The 21365-nt window shown below is 39.8% G+C and overlaps 1 protein-coding gene across 2 annotated transcripts in view; it reads right to left on the reverse strand.

Annotated features, from left to right (window-relative positions):
- Nucleotides 1-16615: 16615 nt before the first annotated feature.
- The window catches only part of UACA (uveal autoantigen with coiled-coil domains and ankyrin repeats), an 87539-nt gene continuing 82789 nt past the window's right edge, over nt 16616-21365 (reverse strand). For both annotated transcript variants that reach the window (XM_070468734.1, XM_020876823.2), the window contains exons 18-19: nt 19263-19328; nt 16616-16808 (exon numbers count right to left, since the gene is read on the reverse strand). In XM_070468734.1, the coding sequence (XP_070324835.1) occupies nt 16737-16808; nt 19263-19328 (138 nt within the window). In that variant the 3' untranslated portion in view covers nt 16616-16736. The remainder of the gene's footprint in view (nt 16809-19262; nt 19329-21365) is intronic.

A 21365-nucleotide genomic window follows, 5' to 3' on the forward strand; every position in this document is an offset into this window, starting at 1 on the left:
GGGGTATTTATTACATTGTTTTTAATATAATTTATTTGATTGTGAGGGCTTCCCACATGGGTCAGTGGTAAAGAGGCCACCTGCCAATTCAGGAGACACAGGTTCAACCGTCGGGTCAGGAAGATGCCCTGGAGGAGAAAATGGCAACCCACTCTAGTATTCTTGCCTGGGAAGTCCCATGGGCAGAGGTGTCTGGCTGGCTATAGTCCATGGAGCTGCAAAAGAGTTAGACGTGACTTAGCAACTAAATACCAAAGTCCCACAATAACAGGTCATCTCTTACGGAAAACCAGGGTGCAGCACAACCAGTGACTGCCGCAGGCCTCTGGCCTCTGGCCAACTCTCTTCTCAAATGGAGGTGGGCTTAATTTGTCATCCTCTACTTCTGCAGCAGGAGGGAGGAATAAGGAAGGAGGGTGGAGCTGAGGAGGAAAGCAGCAGGCAAACTCTTCAACAGAGAGCTGGAGGCAGTACTCCTACATCGCTCGCTGATTTTCTCTCCAGATCAGGGCAATTAGATGAGACCCGACTAAGTGGGAGAGCTGCAGAATCATTGTTACTGCTCTGGAATCTCCGCATACTACAGAATCCAGAATCCTTCTCTTGACATTTCAGCTCGAGCTGACAGCTGCCCCCCAGTGGCGCCATATGGCAGCTGGGACATGGCCCCAGTTGAATCAGGCAGTGGGGACTTTCAGAATCACCATCCAGCTAGCTCTGATGTCTCACCCAGTTATTTTTAACACAAATATATTCCAATTTTACAAGAGTTGAGTTTGGGGGGAATTTACTTATAACATTGCAACAGGGATTTACTGGATTGGACACCAGAGGGAAGTTGGTGAATATTTGTATTTTGTTGGCTTGATTTTGGGCTTCCCAGAATTTGAAACCATTTCTTTAATTGGGAAACTCCCACTGTATGAATCTTCGTATGAGGTGGTGCTGATGATGCCCTCCACTCACTTTCCCAGCCTCCCTCACAATGAGCACGGTTAGGGGCAGCGGGGATGCAAACCTGCCTGGCGTCTGGCACTGAGCAATAGGAACGGTGGCACCTCCACCAAACAAATTCTGCAACGTGATGTGGCTGTTCAGCCTTCAGATTCCGTCTTTCCATCTTCCCAGTGATTCTAGTATTTGTTTCAATAAATTACCTTTCATCTTGGGCTTCCCAGGTGGCGCTAGTGGTAAACAACCCACCTGCCATTGCCGTAGATGTAAGACATGCGGGTTCAGTCCCTGGGTTGGGAAGATCTCCTGGAGGAGGAAATCACCCACTCCGGTATTCTTGCCTGAAGAATCCCACGGACAGAGGAGCATGGGGAGCTATGGTCCACGGGGTTGCCAAGTCAGTCTGACACAACTGAAGCGACACACGCCTTTCTTCTTAAATCAGACAGTTGTTCTTGTGACTAAAACCCTCGGTTGATATCATATAAATAATTCTCAGGGGGAAGTAGCAGAGTCTTATTCTAACTTTTGGACTAGTGACACAGGAAATAGGGCCATCCACTAACAGAGTTCTGTGCATATGGTGGGTTGAAGCGAAATGATGAGTCACTTTGAACAACTCTGAAATCCTTCCTGAATGAGTCTATTTCCAGCATCAGTTTCCTACTTCTTTGGTGAGCTCTTTGAACTCTCTCTGCCTTTAATCTCTCCTGTCATATGGCTTGTCTTCCAGGCACCATTGTAGAGACTGGAAGGGAGCTCTTATACCCAACGTGGCTTGATTCCCCCCTGTATTTTTCCTCTCTATTAATACATATAAGCAAGGACTGACTCCTTAACACCAGTGGTGAGGGGTGTGGGGACATGTGTACCAGCACACATACATCTCAAGCCAAACTGAGTCAGAAAAAACAACCCTGAAGTTCATAATTCAGAAAAACCAACAATCATCCTAGGAGTGGAACTTTTCATAAAACTTTTATGCCAAGAAGAGCTGTTGTAATAATCAAAGCATTTCTCTTCCCACTCAGGTGTGGATATCAAGTCACACCAATAATCAAGAGAATACCCAGGAGCCAGAACAAAATTTTGCTTACACCCATACATTTCACAAAACTTCATAATTTCTCATCATTAAGTACATCCCAGAAAAGCCCATAGATAATATCTAACATGACCATATATACACACACGCATACAGTATCCAGTAAGACAAAAAGGCTTTCTATACAAAGACAAGTCCCAACTTCCAGCTAAGCTCACTAATTTCCAAAAGACATCCCTCACTTGATCTAAAGCTAATTTCTTCCCCCAGGACTTTAATCTCTTCTCCTACATGATGCCATTTTAAAAGGTTCTCAGCAGACTTTGGACTTTGAAATTCTAATGTGCAGTTTTTCCAGCATGGGCCCTGGCTTTTCCTGCTGACCAGCATAGCCAAGGCATAAACTGGGCAGTCCAGGCTCTTGAATACACCCCCATTCAAATGCAGAAGAGAAAGGATATGGGCCACTGCTGAATGTTTTCACTGTTACACAAAATGGCAGAAAAAGTTCTTTGACCTACTCAGGTGCTAAGGATGCTATCCTTTGGATTACAGTAATAGCCCAGGGAAAAACACAGAAAACCCTGACCGAGCCAGTTTTCTTTTGGACTTCAGAAAGCTCAGAGCCAGCTCTGCAGGTCACGTTTAGTTATGCTATAAGGATGTTACCCTCACCTTTCTCTTCACCCTCAATTTCCTAATATAATTTTACCTTGCCATATATATTTCTTATTTTTCTGAAAAACAAGGGAATTTATTTTTACCATATTTAAATTTCAAATAATTACAGAGTCACTGAAAGTTTTAAAGGTATTAGAGAGGTCCTGCTTTTCATTTCCCGAGAGCAGGAACCACCATGCCCTGGCTCTGCCACATTCTGATGAAAGGCCCCTGGGATCAGCTTTCCTTGTCCTGAGAAACCTATGTGCTGAGGCAAACCAGGCCTGAGAACCGCACATGGTTGGGTGGGTTTAGCTGTTTCAAAACAACTGTTTAAAGTCCAAGAGGTTTGACAATGCGGATCTGGACTCTAATTCCCCAGCCAGGGATGTAGACCCCGTGTCCTGCATTCTGCATGTTTTCCTTCCTGTATCCTATTCATTCTTTTTTCTACATTCCCTTGCTGCTTTCTTCGTAAGACATGTTTTTTGAAAGGGTAGAAGCCTTCAATGAATTTTTCTGTATTTTTAGCTGTTTGGCCTCATCTTATGTTTGACCAAGAAGACCCGAAACCAAAAAAGCCCCAGAGTTAGGGCAGCCTGTTTGGATAATAGGCATTTTTGCTTGTATGTTTATTCCCAAGATCCTCACTTGACTGAGGGGCATGGAGATTAACGGTTTCATTCTGTACCATTTTGTATGATTTGAATTTTTACCCTATGCTAGTTATTAATTTTTTGTTTGTTTGTTTACAAAGGTATACTTCATCAACTTGTTGTAGGTCGTAGCCTAAGAGAAAAAGTTTTTCTGGGAAACAAAGATTAAAGCTAGTGTATCTTCCCAAAAGCCATACAGTTGTAAACGATACTCATCAGTTTATTCAGTCCCATGAATAATTAATTAATAATAATTAATAATTAATAATTAATAATAATTAATTCCTGTTGATCTGGATGAAGTAATCAGGTTTTTCAGTAGAGTTTTGTCATTTGCTGGGCTTTCCAGGTGGTGCAGTGGTAAAGAATCTGGCTGCCAATGCAGGAGACAAGAGTTCAATTCCTGAGTCAGGAAGATCCCCTGGAGTAGAAAATGGCAACCCGTTCCAGTATCCTTGCCTAGAAAATTCCATGGACAGATGAACCTGGAGGGCTACAGCCCAGGGTGTCACAAAGAGTTACCTAGTTTCTTCCAGCAGTTACACTTCACATAAACATAGTAAAATACCAAAACCAGGAACTTGATATCAGTACAATGTGTGTGTAAAGCTCTAGGTCATGTTATCACATTCATGTAACTCTGTAACCTCCACTGCCAGCAAGATACAGAAGCATTGCATCTCCAGAGATCTTGGTGCCATCCCTTTTCAGTTGCACTCACTCCCCTCCCTCCACTGGCCCTAACACCTCGCAACCATCAATGTGTTCTCCATGGTTACAATTTGGTCATTTTGAAAGTGGTATATAATCCAGAATGCCCAATGCCTGGCAACCACCGATTTGTTCCCATTACTATAATTTTGTTGTTTTGAAAACGTTGTATAATTGGGCTTTGTAGTCAGCAAAGGTGAACGTATTTTTGAAGTACAATTACTTGTTTACTCATCTCTTTTTCTCTAGATCACTTCAATTTTCTACTTTATTTGTACATTCACTTATTCAAGTGGAAGAGTCTGGGCTGGGGTAGCTACCACTTGGAAAGGGTTTTTTTTTTTTTAGTATCTCTGCTGTCCAGTAGGGTTTCCCTGGTAGCTCAGCTGGTAAACAAGCTGCCTGTACTGCAGGAAGCTGCCTGCAGTGTTAGACACCAAGGTTCGATCCCTGGGTCAGGAAGATCTCCTGGAGAAGGAAATGGCAACCCACTCCTGTATTCTTGCCTGGAAAGTTCCATGGACAGAGGAGCCTGGTGGCTATACAGTCCTTGCGGTCGCAAAGAGTCGGACACGACTTAACGACTAAACCACCACCACTCTCCAGTCGCTTAGGAGATATTAATAAAAACAATAAAACTTATTTTGAACTTCCATCTTCTTGAAGGTGAGAGGATAAATTTCTGTTGTTTGAAACCACTGCATACGGTAGTTTGTTAGAGTTGTCATAAGAAACCAATAGGACAACTAAGACAGTGCCTTTCTGATACAAGGCAAGTACTCAAGAAATGTTTTGTGAACTTCTTTGAATTCAGAATAAAAGGAAAAACTCTTCCAAAAGGTAATTCCTGGAAGGCTTCATGGGAGTGGGATTTAAGTTATTCCTTAGAGAACTGGGTAAATCATAAAGGGAAGAAAAGGAGTGAGAGATCATCTTAAGTGGGAGAAATATGATGGGGAAAGCAAGGAGGCGGGCAAGCCTAGGACTCTTGAGGGCAATGACACTGGCCCAGTTTATCTGGGATAGAAGAGGGCCCTTATGGGGAAAAGTGGGAAAAGTACTGCGGTGCAAATGCCCTGGTTCCCCCATTTATCAGCCTACGTGTGGGTTTTCACCGGTTTTCCTCCAATACAACCAATCTTATCTGTAATCTTACAGATTATTCGTCTAACACTGAGTGTAAGCAGTGTTATTCTGTGGTGTGCTGTCATAATCCAAGTGGGTTCTCTTGGATTCCCTACCAGAAAGCTATTTGGAGCAAGGCAGGATAGAAAGAACCTTCTTCCTCCCCTAGGAAATCACTCCATGAATTACCGATCAACTGTGTACCACTGTCTTAGTTGCCATAACTCACGAAGTCCATTCATCAGCTTAGCATAGATGTGGTAATACACACAGCAAATCAATGGACTTGCCATCTGTCTCCAAGGACCCTGCCATTCACTTCACTCCCAGCACTCCAAAGGCAAAGTCAGTCAGCTCTGTTGTAGCCAGTATTCTGCCCAAGCTCTGCTAATGAGGACATCAGTGCATAGGGCATAATGATTAGTGTCTGTGCTGTTGCTGATGATCCTGAAATACAACAAGATCTTGACAGCCCTATGCATCCTCAAAGGCAAAGGCAAATTACTTCAATACACTTGCTTCTTTACCAAAATTCTACATTAACCAGAGCATTCCATCTCCTGCTCACATTAATGGACAGAGTTTTCCATGACGATGGTTCTAATCAATAGGTTTACCACAGTCCCTGCCTATTTATCCAATATTATCTTTTATCTTTCTTAGAGTAACTGCCAAAAGATTTGGAACTTGAGATAACATATATATTTTTGAAGTGGAGGTTAACAGATATGTAGACCCATGGAATATAATGAAGATTAAAAAACAGCCCCAAATAGAAACTTATTACACTTTTGAATGGAAAAAACCAATATTATTGTATTGAAGAAAAAAGATAACTGAATTAATTAGACAAACTGGATAGAAATATGGATAATAATTAAACTGAATCTGTACTTCATGTGATAGCATAAAAAAGTACAAATGGCTTGTTTAATATAAACAATATAATTAAAGAACTAAATAAAATATAGATCCGTATGTTGAGAATGTTTTAAGGTATGATATCAATGCCAGAAACCATAAAAGACTGACAAATTTGAATACAAAATCTAAACTTGGGAAAGAGAGAGAAAAGCCAAGTTAAAAGGAAAATAACAAAGTCAGAGGGGAAAAATTACAGCCTACTTGGCAAAGAATTAACATCCTTTTGAAGGTGATTCTTAGGTTAAATTTAACCATAATTTAAACTTAAAGGAGTTGAGAGCAAATGCTTGCCCACATAGTCCAATTCAATTAAGCACTCTTAACTTCAGACTTCAAACAACGGTAGGAAGTCTATTTATTGGATTCCCTGATCAAAGAAGGAAGTGTCCCCAAATCCTGTACTATTATTGTTTTACAGGATAGTCTTCCTTGGAAAGGATACAAACAGGAAGACTGAAAAAGACACAACAAAGCATTAACCATGGTTATAGCAAGGTTTGGAAGAGTTGGAGGGGTTAATTGTTTTTTCCTTTTTCTTGTCTGTATTTTCTAAACGTTTTCAAACTGAATATACGTTGTTTTGGAATAAGTGGGAAAATGTTTAATCGGCCTGGATTCTTATTTGCAAGCAACAAAATTCAATTCTGGCTGTTTTAAGTAAATAGGGGATTTATTAAGAATGCACTGGATTAAAAAATTGTTTTAAATAATAAGTTTTAAGATGCATTTGGAAGCTCATTGAGTTATAGAGAAGGTGGAAAACCAGATTTGGGCCTGAGTGGACAGAAAAATCTTCCAAATCATATTTGAAAGTCTGAGGAGAAGACAACAGTGGTCCCATCAAGGACTAGATGGTAATCTTTGGGATCACCTCCATCTCAGCACCAGGAACGTGTCTTGGAGCAAACTCAACTGCCCCTGCAACCAGAAAGAGAGACAAGTGCCATCTCCCCCTCTTAGTTTTAGCCCCCTAGTCAAAGTCAAGGGCACAGCTGGCAAAATGACCTGGCTTGGGTCATGTGCCTGCATCACAGGATGCTGGGGAAAGGCAAACCCTTGGCATTTGCAGCCTCTATAGTGGGCGGGTATCTCTTCATCTCGTTAAGGTACACGGGGCAGAGATTGTCCTAGACACGGAAAAGTGGTTCATAGGCTGGTGGTCAAGAGGAAAGTAACTGGCCACTACTTAATACATTTTAGAGATTTTCATCAAAAATACAGAGGGAGTTAGGAATCTGAAAAGCAACAGCAGTTTAGAGGGAACTGTGATGGGGTAACTCGCTCAGCCATTGGCTCCTCATGTGACAAATTATCTCCTTCTCCCCTTAAAAATAGAATTTCTTCCAGCAATTTTATTACTGTCTCTAAGATTATCTGCTAATTAATACATTGTTTGGGGTTAAACATACCTTTTTTAAGTAAAAAATTTACTTATATAGTAGTTAACATGTTCTAAATAATTTATAAATATATTCATTTGGTCATACTGCTTTCTTAACTCCTGCCTCTGAAAGCTTCACCATTACTTCCCTTGGAATAGAGGTGAGGGAGATAAAAGAAAATTGGGGTCCATGTCAGGCCTGGATAAGGGGGTGCAAAATGGAGGATTCAGGGTATGGTGAGAGCATAGGAGGCCTGAAGGGACAGGGGAGTGAATGCACAAAAAGAGTGGAATGGAAGGCAAAAAATACCACAGACAGATAGCTACTTTAAAATTTTGTTTGAAATATCTGTCAACCAAGAAAAAAGAGAGAGCCATCTGTTAGAATGGCCATCACTGAAAAGTCTACAAATAGCGAATGTTGGAGAGGGTGTGGAGAAAAGGGAACCCTCAGACACTGTTGGTGAGGCTGTAAATTGATGCAGGCCCTGTGGAAAACAGTATGGAGATTTCTTAAAGAACTAAAAATAGAACTACCATATGATCCAGCAATCCCACTCCTGGGCATATATCCAGGAAAGATAAAAACTCTAATTCAAAAAGATACATGTACCCCAGTGTTCATAGTAGCACTATCTATAATAGCCAAGACATGGAAGCAACCTAAGGGCTCATCAACAGACGACTGCAGATCTTCCCAGCCCAGGGATCAAACCCAGGTCTCCCATATTGTAGGCAGATTCCTTCTCCAGGGGATCTTCCCAACCCAGGAATCAAACCCAGGTCTCCCACATTGTAGGTGGATTCTTTAGCAGCCAAGCCACAAGGGAAGCCCAAGAATGCTGGAGTGGGGAGCCTATCCCTTCTCCAGCGAATCTTCCTGACCCAGGGATCAAACCCAGGTCTCCTGCATTGCAGGTGGATTCTTTAGCAGCCAAGCCACAGGGAAGCCCAAAAATGCTGGAGTGGGGAGCCTATCCCTTCTCCAGCGGATCTTCCTGACCCATAAATCGAACCAGGGTCTCCTGCATTGCTGGTGGATTCTTTATCAACTGAACTACTAGCGAAGCCATATACAAATGAATCTATATACAAACAGAAACAGACTCACAGACATAGAAAACTTGTGGTTACCAAAGAGGGGAACAAATAGCGGTATGGGATTAACAGAAACTATGTATAAAATAGGTAAGCAACAAGAATTTACTGTATAGCACAGGGACTTTACACAAATCATCTATAAGGGAACATAATCTGGAAAAATACAGAATCACTATGCTATCTACCTAAAACTAACACAATACTATAAATCAACAGTAGTTCAATAAAAATATAAAGGGAAAGAAAAATACAAATTCTTCCTCGTGGACCCAAATGGATCCGAAATGTGGAGCATTATTACTCAGATTCAGTCATATCATAGGCTAATTATTCCAAAATTTAAAAATTATTACAAAATAGCTTAAACTTTGACCATGAGATCTGATGGAAGCACTTAGGAAGATGCACCCTGCTCATCCCACTGCATGTGCCCTGAAGGGAGTTTTCACTCCAGCTTGGAATGACATGCTGGACACCTGGGGGAAAGGCTGGCCAGCTTCAGAACCAGGAACAACTGCTCTACCTAGCAGATAAGGTATCTCACATGTGTGATGTCCACTTCCGTACACTAGCTGCTAGAAAGTCCCGTCAAACTGAGGCCAGTTCCAGAAATGTAAGCAGAATAGTGTTCATGGAATGTTTTCTAGATCCCGAGCTGTTCCTTGTTTTTCCTGTCTTTTTAGTATTCACCGCTCCTCTTTCCCTCTCCCATACTAAGAAAAAAATTGCAAGCCACCTTAAAAATCTTTTTTTGTAATGAGGTAGGGCAAAAAGTAATAAATATGCATATTGACATTTGCTTGGGAACCTAAAATGTAAATTCAACGCACTAGCTCCCTATTCTGGTTAGACATCAGATCACAATTAAACCTTCCTCAGATTCTCTGTTGTCCTGGTAACTGCTCTCCGCTTAGAGAACACAGAGGGTGATATCGCCCAAAAGGGTCTGGAAGGAGAGCAGGAGCGTATTAAGGAATTCTTCCTGATGTTCGTAACCACACAACAAGCTGTGGCAGAATGGTAGCATGGAGCAGAGACAAGCCCTCCTCAGGTTACTCCCGTTGCTGTGATGTAGTCGGGCTTTGCTGCAGTTAAGTGGCTATGTACGTTATAATAACAAGATTGGCTATGGCACACCAAAAATATTGACAATGAATAGTACTTTGGATAATCACAGATTGCAAATCCTCTTAAACGCATTCGACTCTAACAGATATATTTAGACTTAGATGAACAGTAGCTGAGGGAATTTCTCAAAGTGTCAATTGGTGTGAATGAATAAAGATGGCTTTAAAGGAGCTATACTGCTTAGGGATTAAGGCCAACTGGAACAATTCACTTTTACAAAATAAGCCTCCAAGCTCAAGAGAGCAGCCCGTCTTTGTTTGATGGAGGCGTATACACTTCAATCCTCAGGATGTGTGCTGGCAGTCCTGTGATGGTTCATCCCTGTCCATTCGTTCAAGGAAGAGGTTTTAATTGTACATTGATGGGAACTCGCGACTCCGTTGAAACAATCTTTGTAGCAACAACAAAGAGGGAAAATTTTTAAGTAGCCGTCATTTTTATTTTGGCTTAACAGATTTTAGCAGGAATATTCTGAATATGAATCGGCTTCATTTTTAAATCCTAAAGAGAATTTCTGAAGCAGCCCAGAAGGTGCCACTTTAGTCGGAGGCAATTAAAAAAAGCCCAGAATAGCAAGAAAGAAAATCACACAATTTGTTTGGACATTGTAGGGAAAAAAAGTTACAAATTATATGAACTCCTTTCCTCCATCCTCCCTGAGTCTATTTGTTCTTGTTTACACTCCTACATAAAATTCTTCCTCAGTGTTTGGAGGTGGGGATGGGACAGGAGGTATGATGTAAATATTAAGAAGAGTTTATATTATTTAAGATATTGCTTGTCATGTTTTAACTGCAACAAAGTCAAGTGTTACATGCACTTAACAAAACGGCCAGTGCAGTGACTTTCCTGGTGGTCCAGTGGCTAAGACTCCCCACTCCCAATGCAGGGTTTGATCCCTAGTCAGGGAAATCGATTCCACGTGCTGTAAGCAAGAGTTCACATGCTGCAACTAAAGATCCCTCATGCCACAACAAAGACCCTGTGTGCCATAACTGAGACCCAGTGCAACCAATTAATTAATTAGAAAAGGGGGGGTGGATGGTACACTTTTGGATGGTACAGAATCTCTTCCCATAGGTGAGTTGTTTTTCTCAAGAGTTGAATTCCATCCAGCCTTTAGTAGGTAATGTGGGCATCAGTGGAGAAAAGTAGAAACTGATTAAAAGTCATTTCTCTCTAGGTGTTTCCCCCGCCCCCCCAGTCCTTAAGGACGACCAGAGAATGCATTTTCAAACTTAAATCCTTTAAAACGCTGAGCTACCTGAAACTGTTAGAAATACGGCTCCTCAAAGTGAAATGTCAACAGAGCGTACCCAGCTACTGGGATTCCCTGCAGGTACCACTTTGAAAGTGACCCGCGCCATGCTCCTCCAGTGTGCGAGACAGCTACTTAATGATGCATAAAACTAATTATTATAAAATAAGACTGAATCTGTATGGTAGCTGCTCACAATGTGGAAAACCACACTTTTTCATGGCCTATTTTCTTTTAAAATGTATGCCCTTTTCTCATCCTTAATGTGCTCTGGATATGTAAAATAAATACTCTTCGCAGCAGGACCCGGGCTTGGAGGCCTTAAAACCCAATAAAAGAGTCCTGTAGTTTAATGGTCCTTAAATGCTCAACATCTTTTTCACTTAATGTAAAATCCATCTGATCTAATAGCCGTGACTGAATTATAGATATATAATTTTTTTCTATTAAATGTTAATCTTCTGACTTGGCAGAGCAATAGAAGCTCTAAATTATTAAGAAGGCAATAACCTCTCTAAACTCTTTCCTGAATTCAGAATATTCCCAGGACTGCTATCTTGAAAAAAAAAAAAAAAAACTGCAAACCTGTTTAAAATATAAAATAAAAATTGGGCCTATTAAGTACAATTTGATGCTAAATATCAGTTATAAGGGACACTATTTTTATAGATGTTTATCTCCTTTATTATTTCACTATATGTATGTATGTGTTTGTAGGTATGTGTATACAGATACACACTTATAACTGGAGAAGCAACCCTCACAAGTCGTGGCTCTTTTTCATTTACATATGACATTTTTGTAACCTTGCCTTTTTGGTTGAATTCATTCATCATCAATGTTTGTTCATGCAGGCATAAATAATGAAAATGCCCTCTAATGCATAAGTGATGCCACATGTCCAATTATGCTAAACACGGTCTCAATGCCCAGAGAATCTTATTGAGTGCCATCTTTGCTGCAGTTTTTTTCTTTAAATCTCTACATTCATGATTCTCATGAGCCAAAAATCCATACATGCAGTAAGAAACAGAGCCATGTTAAGAAGGTTAGTATGTACCTGGGGAGGTAGTATAGACACTCTCGTTTCAAATACTCAAGCCCAAAACATAAGAGAATTCAATTTCCAACAACAAAATCTTAAATCCAGTTTAGTTGGAAACACTGAATGAAGTGGGAGCTGAAACATCTATTTAGCATTTTGTGCATGATATATCTTCTGGTGCCGTTTGCTTTTTTCTTTTTCTGAAAATTACTCACAGTAATTGTTTTTCCTCTCTGAAATTTATTCACAACATTCAGCAGCCAGGAGCAAGGTCCAGGTTCTTCTTCCCCCGCCATACATGTGCAACCATAATTTGCACAATTATCACAGGCAATTCTCTTTGAATCCTTATTTTGGTGCCTTTAGTTTGATACATAGAACTTGTAGGATGAAAAAGGATCACCACAAGGTTGTAGAATCCAGTGACGAGGAAGATAAAGAGACTGCAAGAAACAGTTTTCTTCCACCATGGGGAAGCAGATGTCAAAATTGTAATCACTACTGTCAATATTACCCACTTGGCATTAGTGTAAGCAGGCACTGATGTATCTAGTCATCATGGACACCAAAAATTTGAAACTCTTCCCTTTTCTTCTTTGAAACAAGCAAACTGAAAACATGAGCCATGTTCTCTGTAGGTAAGAAGCTCATGCATGAGACCAATATTCAGGTCTTTGTTAGAAGGAAGGTGGTTAACACTGCGGGAAAAAAAAAGTGCTCATGTTCTAAAGCTGCAAGCTTTTTAAAGCACCAGTGATCCAATGCATTTAGAATTACAGGAAAAAGTAAACTGTATACTATTGGTTAGGGACAAGAGGAAAGGTTTAAATAAAAAACAAGCTATAAGAAAGATTAATTCCCAGGTGGCGCTAGTGGTAAAGAATCCACCTGCAAATTCAGAAGATGCAAGAGAACCAGGTTCAATCCTTCAGTAGGGAAGATCCCCTGGAGTAGGAAATGGCAACCTACTCCAGTAATCTTGCCTTGAAAAATCCCACGGACAGAGGAGCCTGGGGGACTGTAATTCATGGGGCCACAAAGAGTCAGACACAACTCAGCACACACACACATCTGAAATTTTAGAACAGCACAGGTGTAGCTAGTGTTTGATGCTGTAAAAGTGCTGCATTCAATATGCCAGCAAATCTGGAAAACTCAGCAGTGGCCACAGGACTAGAAAAGGCCAGTTTTCACTCCAATCCCAAAGAAAGGCAATGCCAAAGAATGTGCAAACTACTGCACAACTGCACACATCTCACACGTTAGCAAAGTGATGTTCAAAATTCTTCAAGCCAGGCTTCAACAATACTTGAATTGTGAACTTCCAGATGTTCAAGCTGGATTTAAAAAAGGCAGAGGAACCAGAGATCAAATTGCCAACATCTGCTGGATCATCGAATAAGCAAGACAGTTCCAGAAAAACATCTACTTTTGCTTTATTGACTATACCAAAGCCTTTGACTGTGTGGATCACAAACTGTGGAAAATTCTTCAAGAGATGGGAATACCAGACCACCTGACCTGCCTCCTGAGAAATCTGTATGCAGGTCAAGATGCAACAGTTATAACTAGACATGGAACAACAGACTGGTTCCAAACTGGGGAAGGAGTACATCATGGCTGTATATTGTCATCCTGCTTATGTAACTTATATGCAGAGTGCATCATGTGAAATGCCAGGCTGGATGAAGCACAAGCTGGAATCAAGATTGCTGGGAGAAATATCAATAACCTCAGATATGCAGATGACACCACCCTTATGGCAGAAAGCAAAGAAGAACTAAAGAGCCTCTTGATGAAACTGAAAGAGAAGAATGAAAAAGTTGGCTTAAAACAACATTCAGAAAACTAAGATTATGGCATCTGGTCCCATCACTTGGTGGCAAATAGATGGGGAAACAGTGGAAAGAGTGACAGACTCTATCCGTTGGAGCTCCAAAATCACTGAAGGATGGTGACTGCAGCTATGAAATTAGAAGATGCTTGCTCCTTGGAAGAAAAGCTATGACCAACCTAAACAGCATATTAAAAAACAGAGACATTACCAACAAAGGTCTGTTTAATCAAAGCTATGGTTTTTCCAGTAGTCATGGGTGGATGTGAGAGTTGGACTATAGAGAAAGCTAAGCACCAAAGCACTGATGCTTTTGAACTGTGGTGCTAGAGAAGACTCTAGAGAGTCCCTTGTAAGGAGATCCAACCAGTCCATCCTAAAGATCATCAGTCCTGGGTGTTCACTGGAAGAACTGATGCTGAAGCTGAAACTCCAGTACTTTGGCCACCTCATGCGAAGAGTTGACTCACTGGAAAAGACCCTGATACTGAGATAGACTGAAGGCAGGAAGAGAAGGCCGATCCGATGGACATGAGTTTGAGTAGGTTCCAGGAGTTGGTGATGGACAGGGAAGCCTGGTGTGCTGTAGTTCATGGGGTCGGGTCGCAAAGAGTTGGACATGACTGAGCAACTGAAGTGAAACTGAGCTAGTGCTTAGAGTCACTGCATTATTAAATTTTTAAGATGTTCACTGCATTAATATTTTATTTTAAAGGTTCTTTATAATACTAACCCTTTGTTAAAAGGAATGAGCTTTTCTGATGAAGTAGAAGTGATTTAAAAAAAAAAAAGCAACAAACAGTAATAAAGTTTTCAATGAAGGGATTCAGTGATTCTTTCAGAGAGCACTCGTATCTTAGGCAACTGATCTTCCTCTTGGCCTAAATTCAGACTTCACAGTCTTTCTGAATACAGAACAGCAAAGTGACCAGCATCACACATTGTATATGTTTCATTTGTTAAGGTTTGTAGGAGCTCTGCATTTGACATCCAAAGGTGAGTGAATGAGAAAATGAGATTAATTCAAGGAGGTTACTTGGTAATGCATTCTACATAGCTAACTGAAAATAGGTGTCATTCGAAGAACATGGGTTTGGGTGAACTCCAGGAGCTGGTAATGGACAGGAGGGCCTGGCATGCTGCAGTTTATGGGGTTGCAAAGAGTCGGACATGACTGGGTGAATGAACTAAACTGATCTGTACTTTGCACCCCATCATTCTCTACCCAGAATTCTCCAAAAATAGCAAATGGACTTGATCACCTTGTAAATCTCTTGCAAGGATGTTCAAAACAACATTCCACAGAAAAAATTTTTTTGATGGCTGAAGACAAAATAAAACATAAATAAACCCATACAGGGGTTCCCTTACCATCCCTAATAAGGAAAGTATAACACTGAAAATTATTCAGTTAAGAACTTCTCTACTCTAGAGCTTCAATAGGTGACTTAAAACTCATGAAATAGAACTCATGCTGAAGAACAACATTAAATATAAAATTTAAAGAATCTAAATATTGCTTATGTAAACTGTGTATACTTAACTAAAGAATTAAAAATAAATCCATTTCTGACTTTTCATTGTTGCTTCTATATTGAAGAAATATGACAGTTTATTCTTTGGTGAGATAAGTTATTCTGATGGTCTTTTGTCCTTGTAATTCACAAAAATGGGAACAAAAACCTGGTTCAGGATGCTCAAAGATTATTGATAAGGCACATTTTGCAATTAAAAAAAAAAAACTTGGTTGAAATGATTCATTTGTGTAGTTTATTTGCTAATAGTCAAAATAGTAATTTTCAATCTGAATTGTGAATAAAATATTAACAAAATAACAAAACAAACTTTCCTTAAGGAGACAGAAATAATAAAAATGGTTGGTTATAATATTTACTATAAACATGTCCAATTGCATTATTTTCTTGCTATCTATATTCTTACAGTTTACTATGTTCCTGCACTTTTGTCTAAATCCTTAAAGATCTGTCCTCTAAAACCCATTCTCTAATGCTAATTTTGCAAGAAAACTGCCTTTTACATTATTAATCTCATTAGTGCAATTTTCCTATAAATAAGTACAAAACATTTGGAGGATGCATCTATAATGAGTGCTTGGTTACTATAGTAGCAAATGTCAGAGTAATTACTAAAAAAAAAAATGTCTAAAACTTTTGACACTTTGGAAAATCTAGTATACCATTAATCACAGTTTCCTACATACTCTGGCAAGAAAAGTCACCACAAGTGAAAATTAAGATACCATTATGGAGATTATGAGGCAATTTTATTATGAATTCCTGATATATTCCACCCTTGCCTGTTCTTAACCTAAATGTAATTTAACACTGCAAACCATCTGTGAAATGAAATTTAGTTTAAAAGGCATAAATGTTACTAGTGTAAAAAGAAAAAAAAACGTGTACCTCCCAAAGAAGTCAAAGGCACTCATTAAGTTACTTGAATAAAAATGGAACTTGGCCAAGTTATCATGTGTTCCTTGAAACTTCATGAGGTCTCATGGCTTGACTGAAGACCTGAAAGATCTTTTGAGTCACTTAAAAGTGGCTCCCAACCCAATTAATTTCTCTGGAAGAAATCTTTAATTATTTCCGCCTTAACCCCTCTTCAAATGGACCCACTCAGTTGGCTCAGGTTTTACTGGGTACTCAATCAGTTAAAACAATCCAAGGCAAAGTGTTAATGTTGTTTGCCTAATTGTAAAATTAACATACACAGAATATAAGATTTGAACTGATACTGAAGAACTCAGTAACATAGCTGTTAAAAACCTACTGATGGATCAAAATACACTTTATTTTAATTACACTAGCACAGCAAGGCCCAGAAAGGCCATGAAGTCACACACAGAATGGTCAGCACTAGCGGAAGAGCCACCGTGGGTGGTGGGTGCCTGCTAGCACACGAGGCCCTGCCGCATCTGTATGATCTGCAGTAAGGCGGCCTGCACGTCCTCATCCATGTGACCCTGGGGAGAAAGGGGAGAAGCACTTTATGTCATCTCCATTCACACACAAATTCTTAAGACACGGGGCTTTATAACAGGACCTTATTGGTTGTGATTCACCAAGTGCTAAATCCTCACCATCGTGGTGACATTCTCAACATTTTATTGGAAAGCAGAGTAGAGTTCTAACGTGGAAAGGACAATCAACGTAAAGGTAGTGCACACCAGTGCCTCTAACTGTCTAGTATCAGAGAACAGATGGACAAACTTCTTTCTCTCTTTTTACTAATGGCTCAGATGATAGAGGCAGCATAAGTTACAGATAAGCAAAGTAAACTACTACAAGGAAAAGTTTATTTTGCTTCTGCCAAGTTTTTTATCAGAAAATTAATGAAAATTCCTATATTTATATTTTTTACATAAATAGGATCATATATATTGTTTTGCAATTTGTCTTTCCACCTAATGTCACAGAAAGCTTTTCCAAGATATTGCTTATTTTTATTCATTTATTTATTGGACACACCACATGGCTTGTAGGATCCTAGTTACCCAAGCAGGGATCAAACCTGGATCCATGGAAGTGAAAGCCAGAGTCTTAACCACTAGAATTTCCTGCCTTAATTATTTTAAATTATTGTATAATATCCCATCGTGTGTATGTATGATAATTTCTTCATTCTCTCAAAAAATAGACATTTATGGAGTTTCCAATCTTTCACGGCAGGTTCCTAGAGAAGAAACTGCTGGGTCAAAAAAGCAGGCTCCATTTTTAAATTTTGCTAAGTACTACAAAGTTTGCCTCTACAGAGATAATGACGAGCTACACTCCTACCAACAGGGTATAAGTGTCCATTTCCCACAATGCCCTGAACAGTGCTACAGATTATCCTTTTCTTTAATATCTGCCAATCCCAGCAGTGAAAAATGGCACCTCCTTGTTTATTTCCCCTTTTGCTAGTTATGTTGAGGTCTTTTAACATGAATGCTATCCGCTTATATTTACAAAGAGACACTTTAAAGTTAAAGTGATGGCAAGAGGTTTATTAAATGCAAGTCAATATGGTGGGCTTACAACAGCCACCCCCCTTCCCTTTTCCTTTGCTTGAGTACTTGAATGCATTTCAGCATGACACTTGCTATTAATATAAAAAGTTTAGCTTCCAAAATCTGTTTCTATAACAGCGGGATGTTTAAATTCGAAACATTAGCCATAGTTGACTAAACTGAATTTCTTAGTTAACTTTATGATGCCAGAAGGCAAGACTATTTCATATGCCAATTGCTTTTGTTATGTTTCATTAGGAGTCAGTAGAAAATAATTTCGAATCTCAGAAGCATACATGATAAAAAGTTGATAGGCTTGTTAGGTTTGCTGTCTTTCAGTATGCTGCTCCCAGCCTTGGCCAGTATCAGAGCCAAGCAAGTTCACCCTCACTAACACAGAGCTTCTATACTTTTCTACTATTTTCCCTCGAAAGAACTCCCCATCCTGCTGCCCGTCAACAGTCTTTTCCCATAATTACAATAATAACAACTTTCAAACCCCAGCTTATCTTCTATCTACTCAAAAGAAAGCAGCCAAAGAGACTACCATATTATTCATCCTTTTCCATTGGTTTCCCCTTTATCTCCTACAGAAAAGGCAGGCCTTTTTAAGAAATTGATACTGTAAAAATCTCTTCCTTTTTATTTTACCTAGTTCTTTTTCTAAAAATGATCTTTTTTTTTTTTCAGTGTGGACATTTCAAATCCTAAACAATTTCTATTACATCTCACCTGCTTATTGCTATTCTAACATTGTCTCAACTGTCTTCCCAAAAAATCTATCCTGAGAATTTTGGAGATGCTGATCGTGTTTCTACAGAGTATTAAGTATAAAACACTTCATATGTTAAACATATTTCTTAGTGTGATTTTTTAAATAGTTTTCTCATTACACCCCTCAAGAAAGCCATCTGTGGTCTTACGCTTCACTGAGATTAAGGCTCAATAAATAAATACTGCTGATGTTCTAACAGAACCTCTGTTTTCTTATATTATTACAATTCTGTGCACACTTGTCACTTTTTTGGTATTCTCTACATTTCAAAGAAACACTTCTGAGCTACCAAGAAACAGCGAAGTTCTTCCTACTTTCCTCTTTCAGCAACAGCCATGTGTGAATGTCAAGGCATTATCTCCAGCTAGCGATACTAGTAATGCGTGCCGCCATCACATGTTGCCAAACTGTCTACAAAATGAGTGACAAGCAGATGGAGACAACACTAAATTTAAGATGCTGTGTTGCCACACAGCTTTGTAAATTTCTCTGGAAGACATGCAACCCATGATTAAAAGAAACAATTATTTTAAAATAAGCATATGGGGGTACAACTATGTTAAACATGAATGACTTTCACATAAATTTACTGGAAAATAAAGAATTATTTTCTCTAAAATGATATCCTATCCAAAGGAGCAGTTCTACTTTACCTGCGCAGCACTAAGAAGGTGTGTCCGATAAATTGCAATTACTTCTTGGTGCTGTCTGTCGGCATCCTGCAAGTGTGGAAAGATGGGGAGGTCAGACTATCAGCATTCATGTTTTCAAACACATGGAGGCTTGTAACAATGCTGCCCTCAGGCCTGATGCTTCTAAACAGTAGTAGTATTAAAGTGCTCCTGCTATATTGCGATAACAAACCACCTTGGACCCACCAGATGCAAAATTCCATAGCAAAACAATAGTACAAACTTTTCTAAAGAAAGTGTGGGAACATTCACAGTGAAAGCAATGCCGCTCATCCTAGGTAATATGAAATTACTGCCTCAGATCACATCTAATGCCATGAAATTATCCAGACACTTATCAACGTATGCTTTAAATTACCGCGAAAACTTCCCATTTCATCACCTGTCTTTGGGCTTTATTCCCTTTCATGCTACTGAGACTCAAGTAACTCTGTCCTCACATCACTTTTCACTCAAAAATCTTGGGTGACACTTCATTATCTGATATCTAATATCTCATATCTGTAAGAGGGAACTGGAACGCATCAGCTTGATTCTCAACAGCCTCCACAACTGGGCCTCAAACACAGCTCCCAGGACAAGCCAGCCTAGCACCCTTTACTACCTTGAGGCTCGCATGCCACTTGATTTCATTCCCAGGCCTTGCTTCACACTGTTTCCTTTCACCTATCAAAACACCATCCATATACAAGCTCAGCCCAGGTACTCCCTCTTTCAAACTGGCTCCTACCACATCAGTAACCTTTCCTTCCTGGCAATTCACATCACTGAGACCCCGGGATCGTATACTCAATTCTATATTTGATACTTTTGTCCCATTATTTTACTTTTTATAGATATATATTTTGTCTAACTACCCAGAACCCTTGGGGACAGGGACTGTATACTCTCTTTATCCCTGACAGTGCTTAGCACAGTGTCATGAACATAATAAACAATAAACAAATATTTTCAAATACTGAAAAATCCACCACATCCTTTTGGTAAGATCCAAATTAGCAATATGTCATCATTAATCTGTAGGCCAAGAGTGTTATAAAATGAACACTTAAAGAAATAACTTTCTTCTATTCAAAAACAACTCACAACAAATTCCTATAGATTAGAAAAATAGCGCCCAACAATTTACATTTGATTGGGCTACATTTTACTTAGCCTCACAGCTCATTCAACTAAAAAAAGGAAACAAGCAATCAGTTTATATTATCCTATTCTAAAGATGAGGAAGCCAAGGATTAAGGGAAATGTATCATGTCACTCTCTTTTAAGTGGCAGGGCTTAGAACTGAGCTCCCCACTTAACCTTCTTAATCCAGATGTTTTCTTTTAATATATAAAGGAGATACATATCCACAAAGGTATTTATGAATGTATACATACACACACACACACACACACACACACACACAGATATTGTCTTTTAATATATGAGGATATAATGTATAAAAACCATAGGAATGCCTACCTTTATTCATAAGGATAAAAGATTATTTAAAAAAGTGTGCTCTGCTGTGTCTAACTTTTGTGATTCCATGAACTGTAGCCCGCCAGGCACCTCTGTCCATGGCATTTTCCAGGCAAGAATACTAGAGTAGGTTGCCATTTCCTACTCCAGGGGATCTCCCTGACCCAGGGATGAAACCGCAGCCTTCTGCATCTCCCGCATTGGCAGGCAGGTTCTTTACCATTGTGCCACCTGGGAAGCTTGCTTTAAAGTGAAAGTGAAAGTCACTCAGTTGTGTCCGACTCTTTGTGACCCCATGGGCTATACCATCCATGCAATTCTCCAGGCCAGAATACTGGAGTGGGTAGCCTTTCCCTTCTCCAGGAAATCTTCCTACCCCAAGGATCAAACCCAGGTCTCCCACATTGCAGGCAGATTCTTTACCAGCTGAGCCACAAAGAAAGCCCAAGAATACTGGAGTGGGCACGCCTATCCCTTCTCCAGCGGATCTTCCTGACCCAAGAATCGAACAGGGGTCTCCTGCATTGCAGGCGGATTCTTTACCAATTGAGCTATCAGGAAAGAAGTGGACCAAAATTTTAGAGTCTGCAACAGTTGGAA

This window comes from Odocoileus virginianus, chromosome 6, assembly GCF_023699985.2.
Source record: "Odocoileus virginianus isolate 20LAN1187 ecotype Illinois chromosome 6, Ovbor_1.2, whole genome shotgun sequence".
Taxonomy (NCBI): domain Eukaryota; kingdom Metazoa; phylum Chordata; class Mammalia; order Artiodactyla; family Cervidae; genus Odocoileus; species Odocoileus virginianus.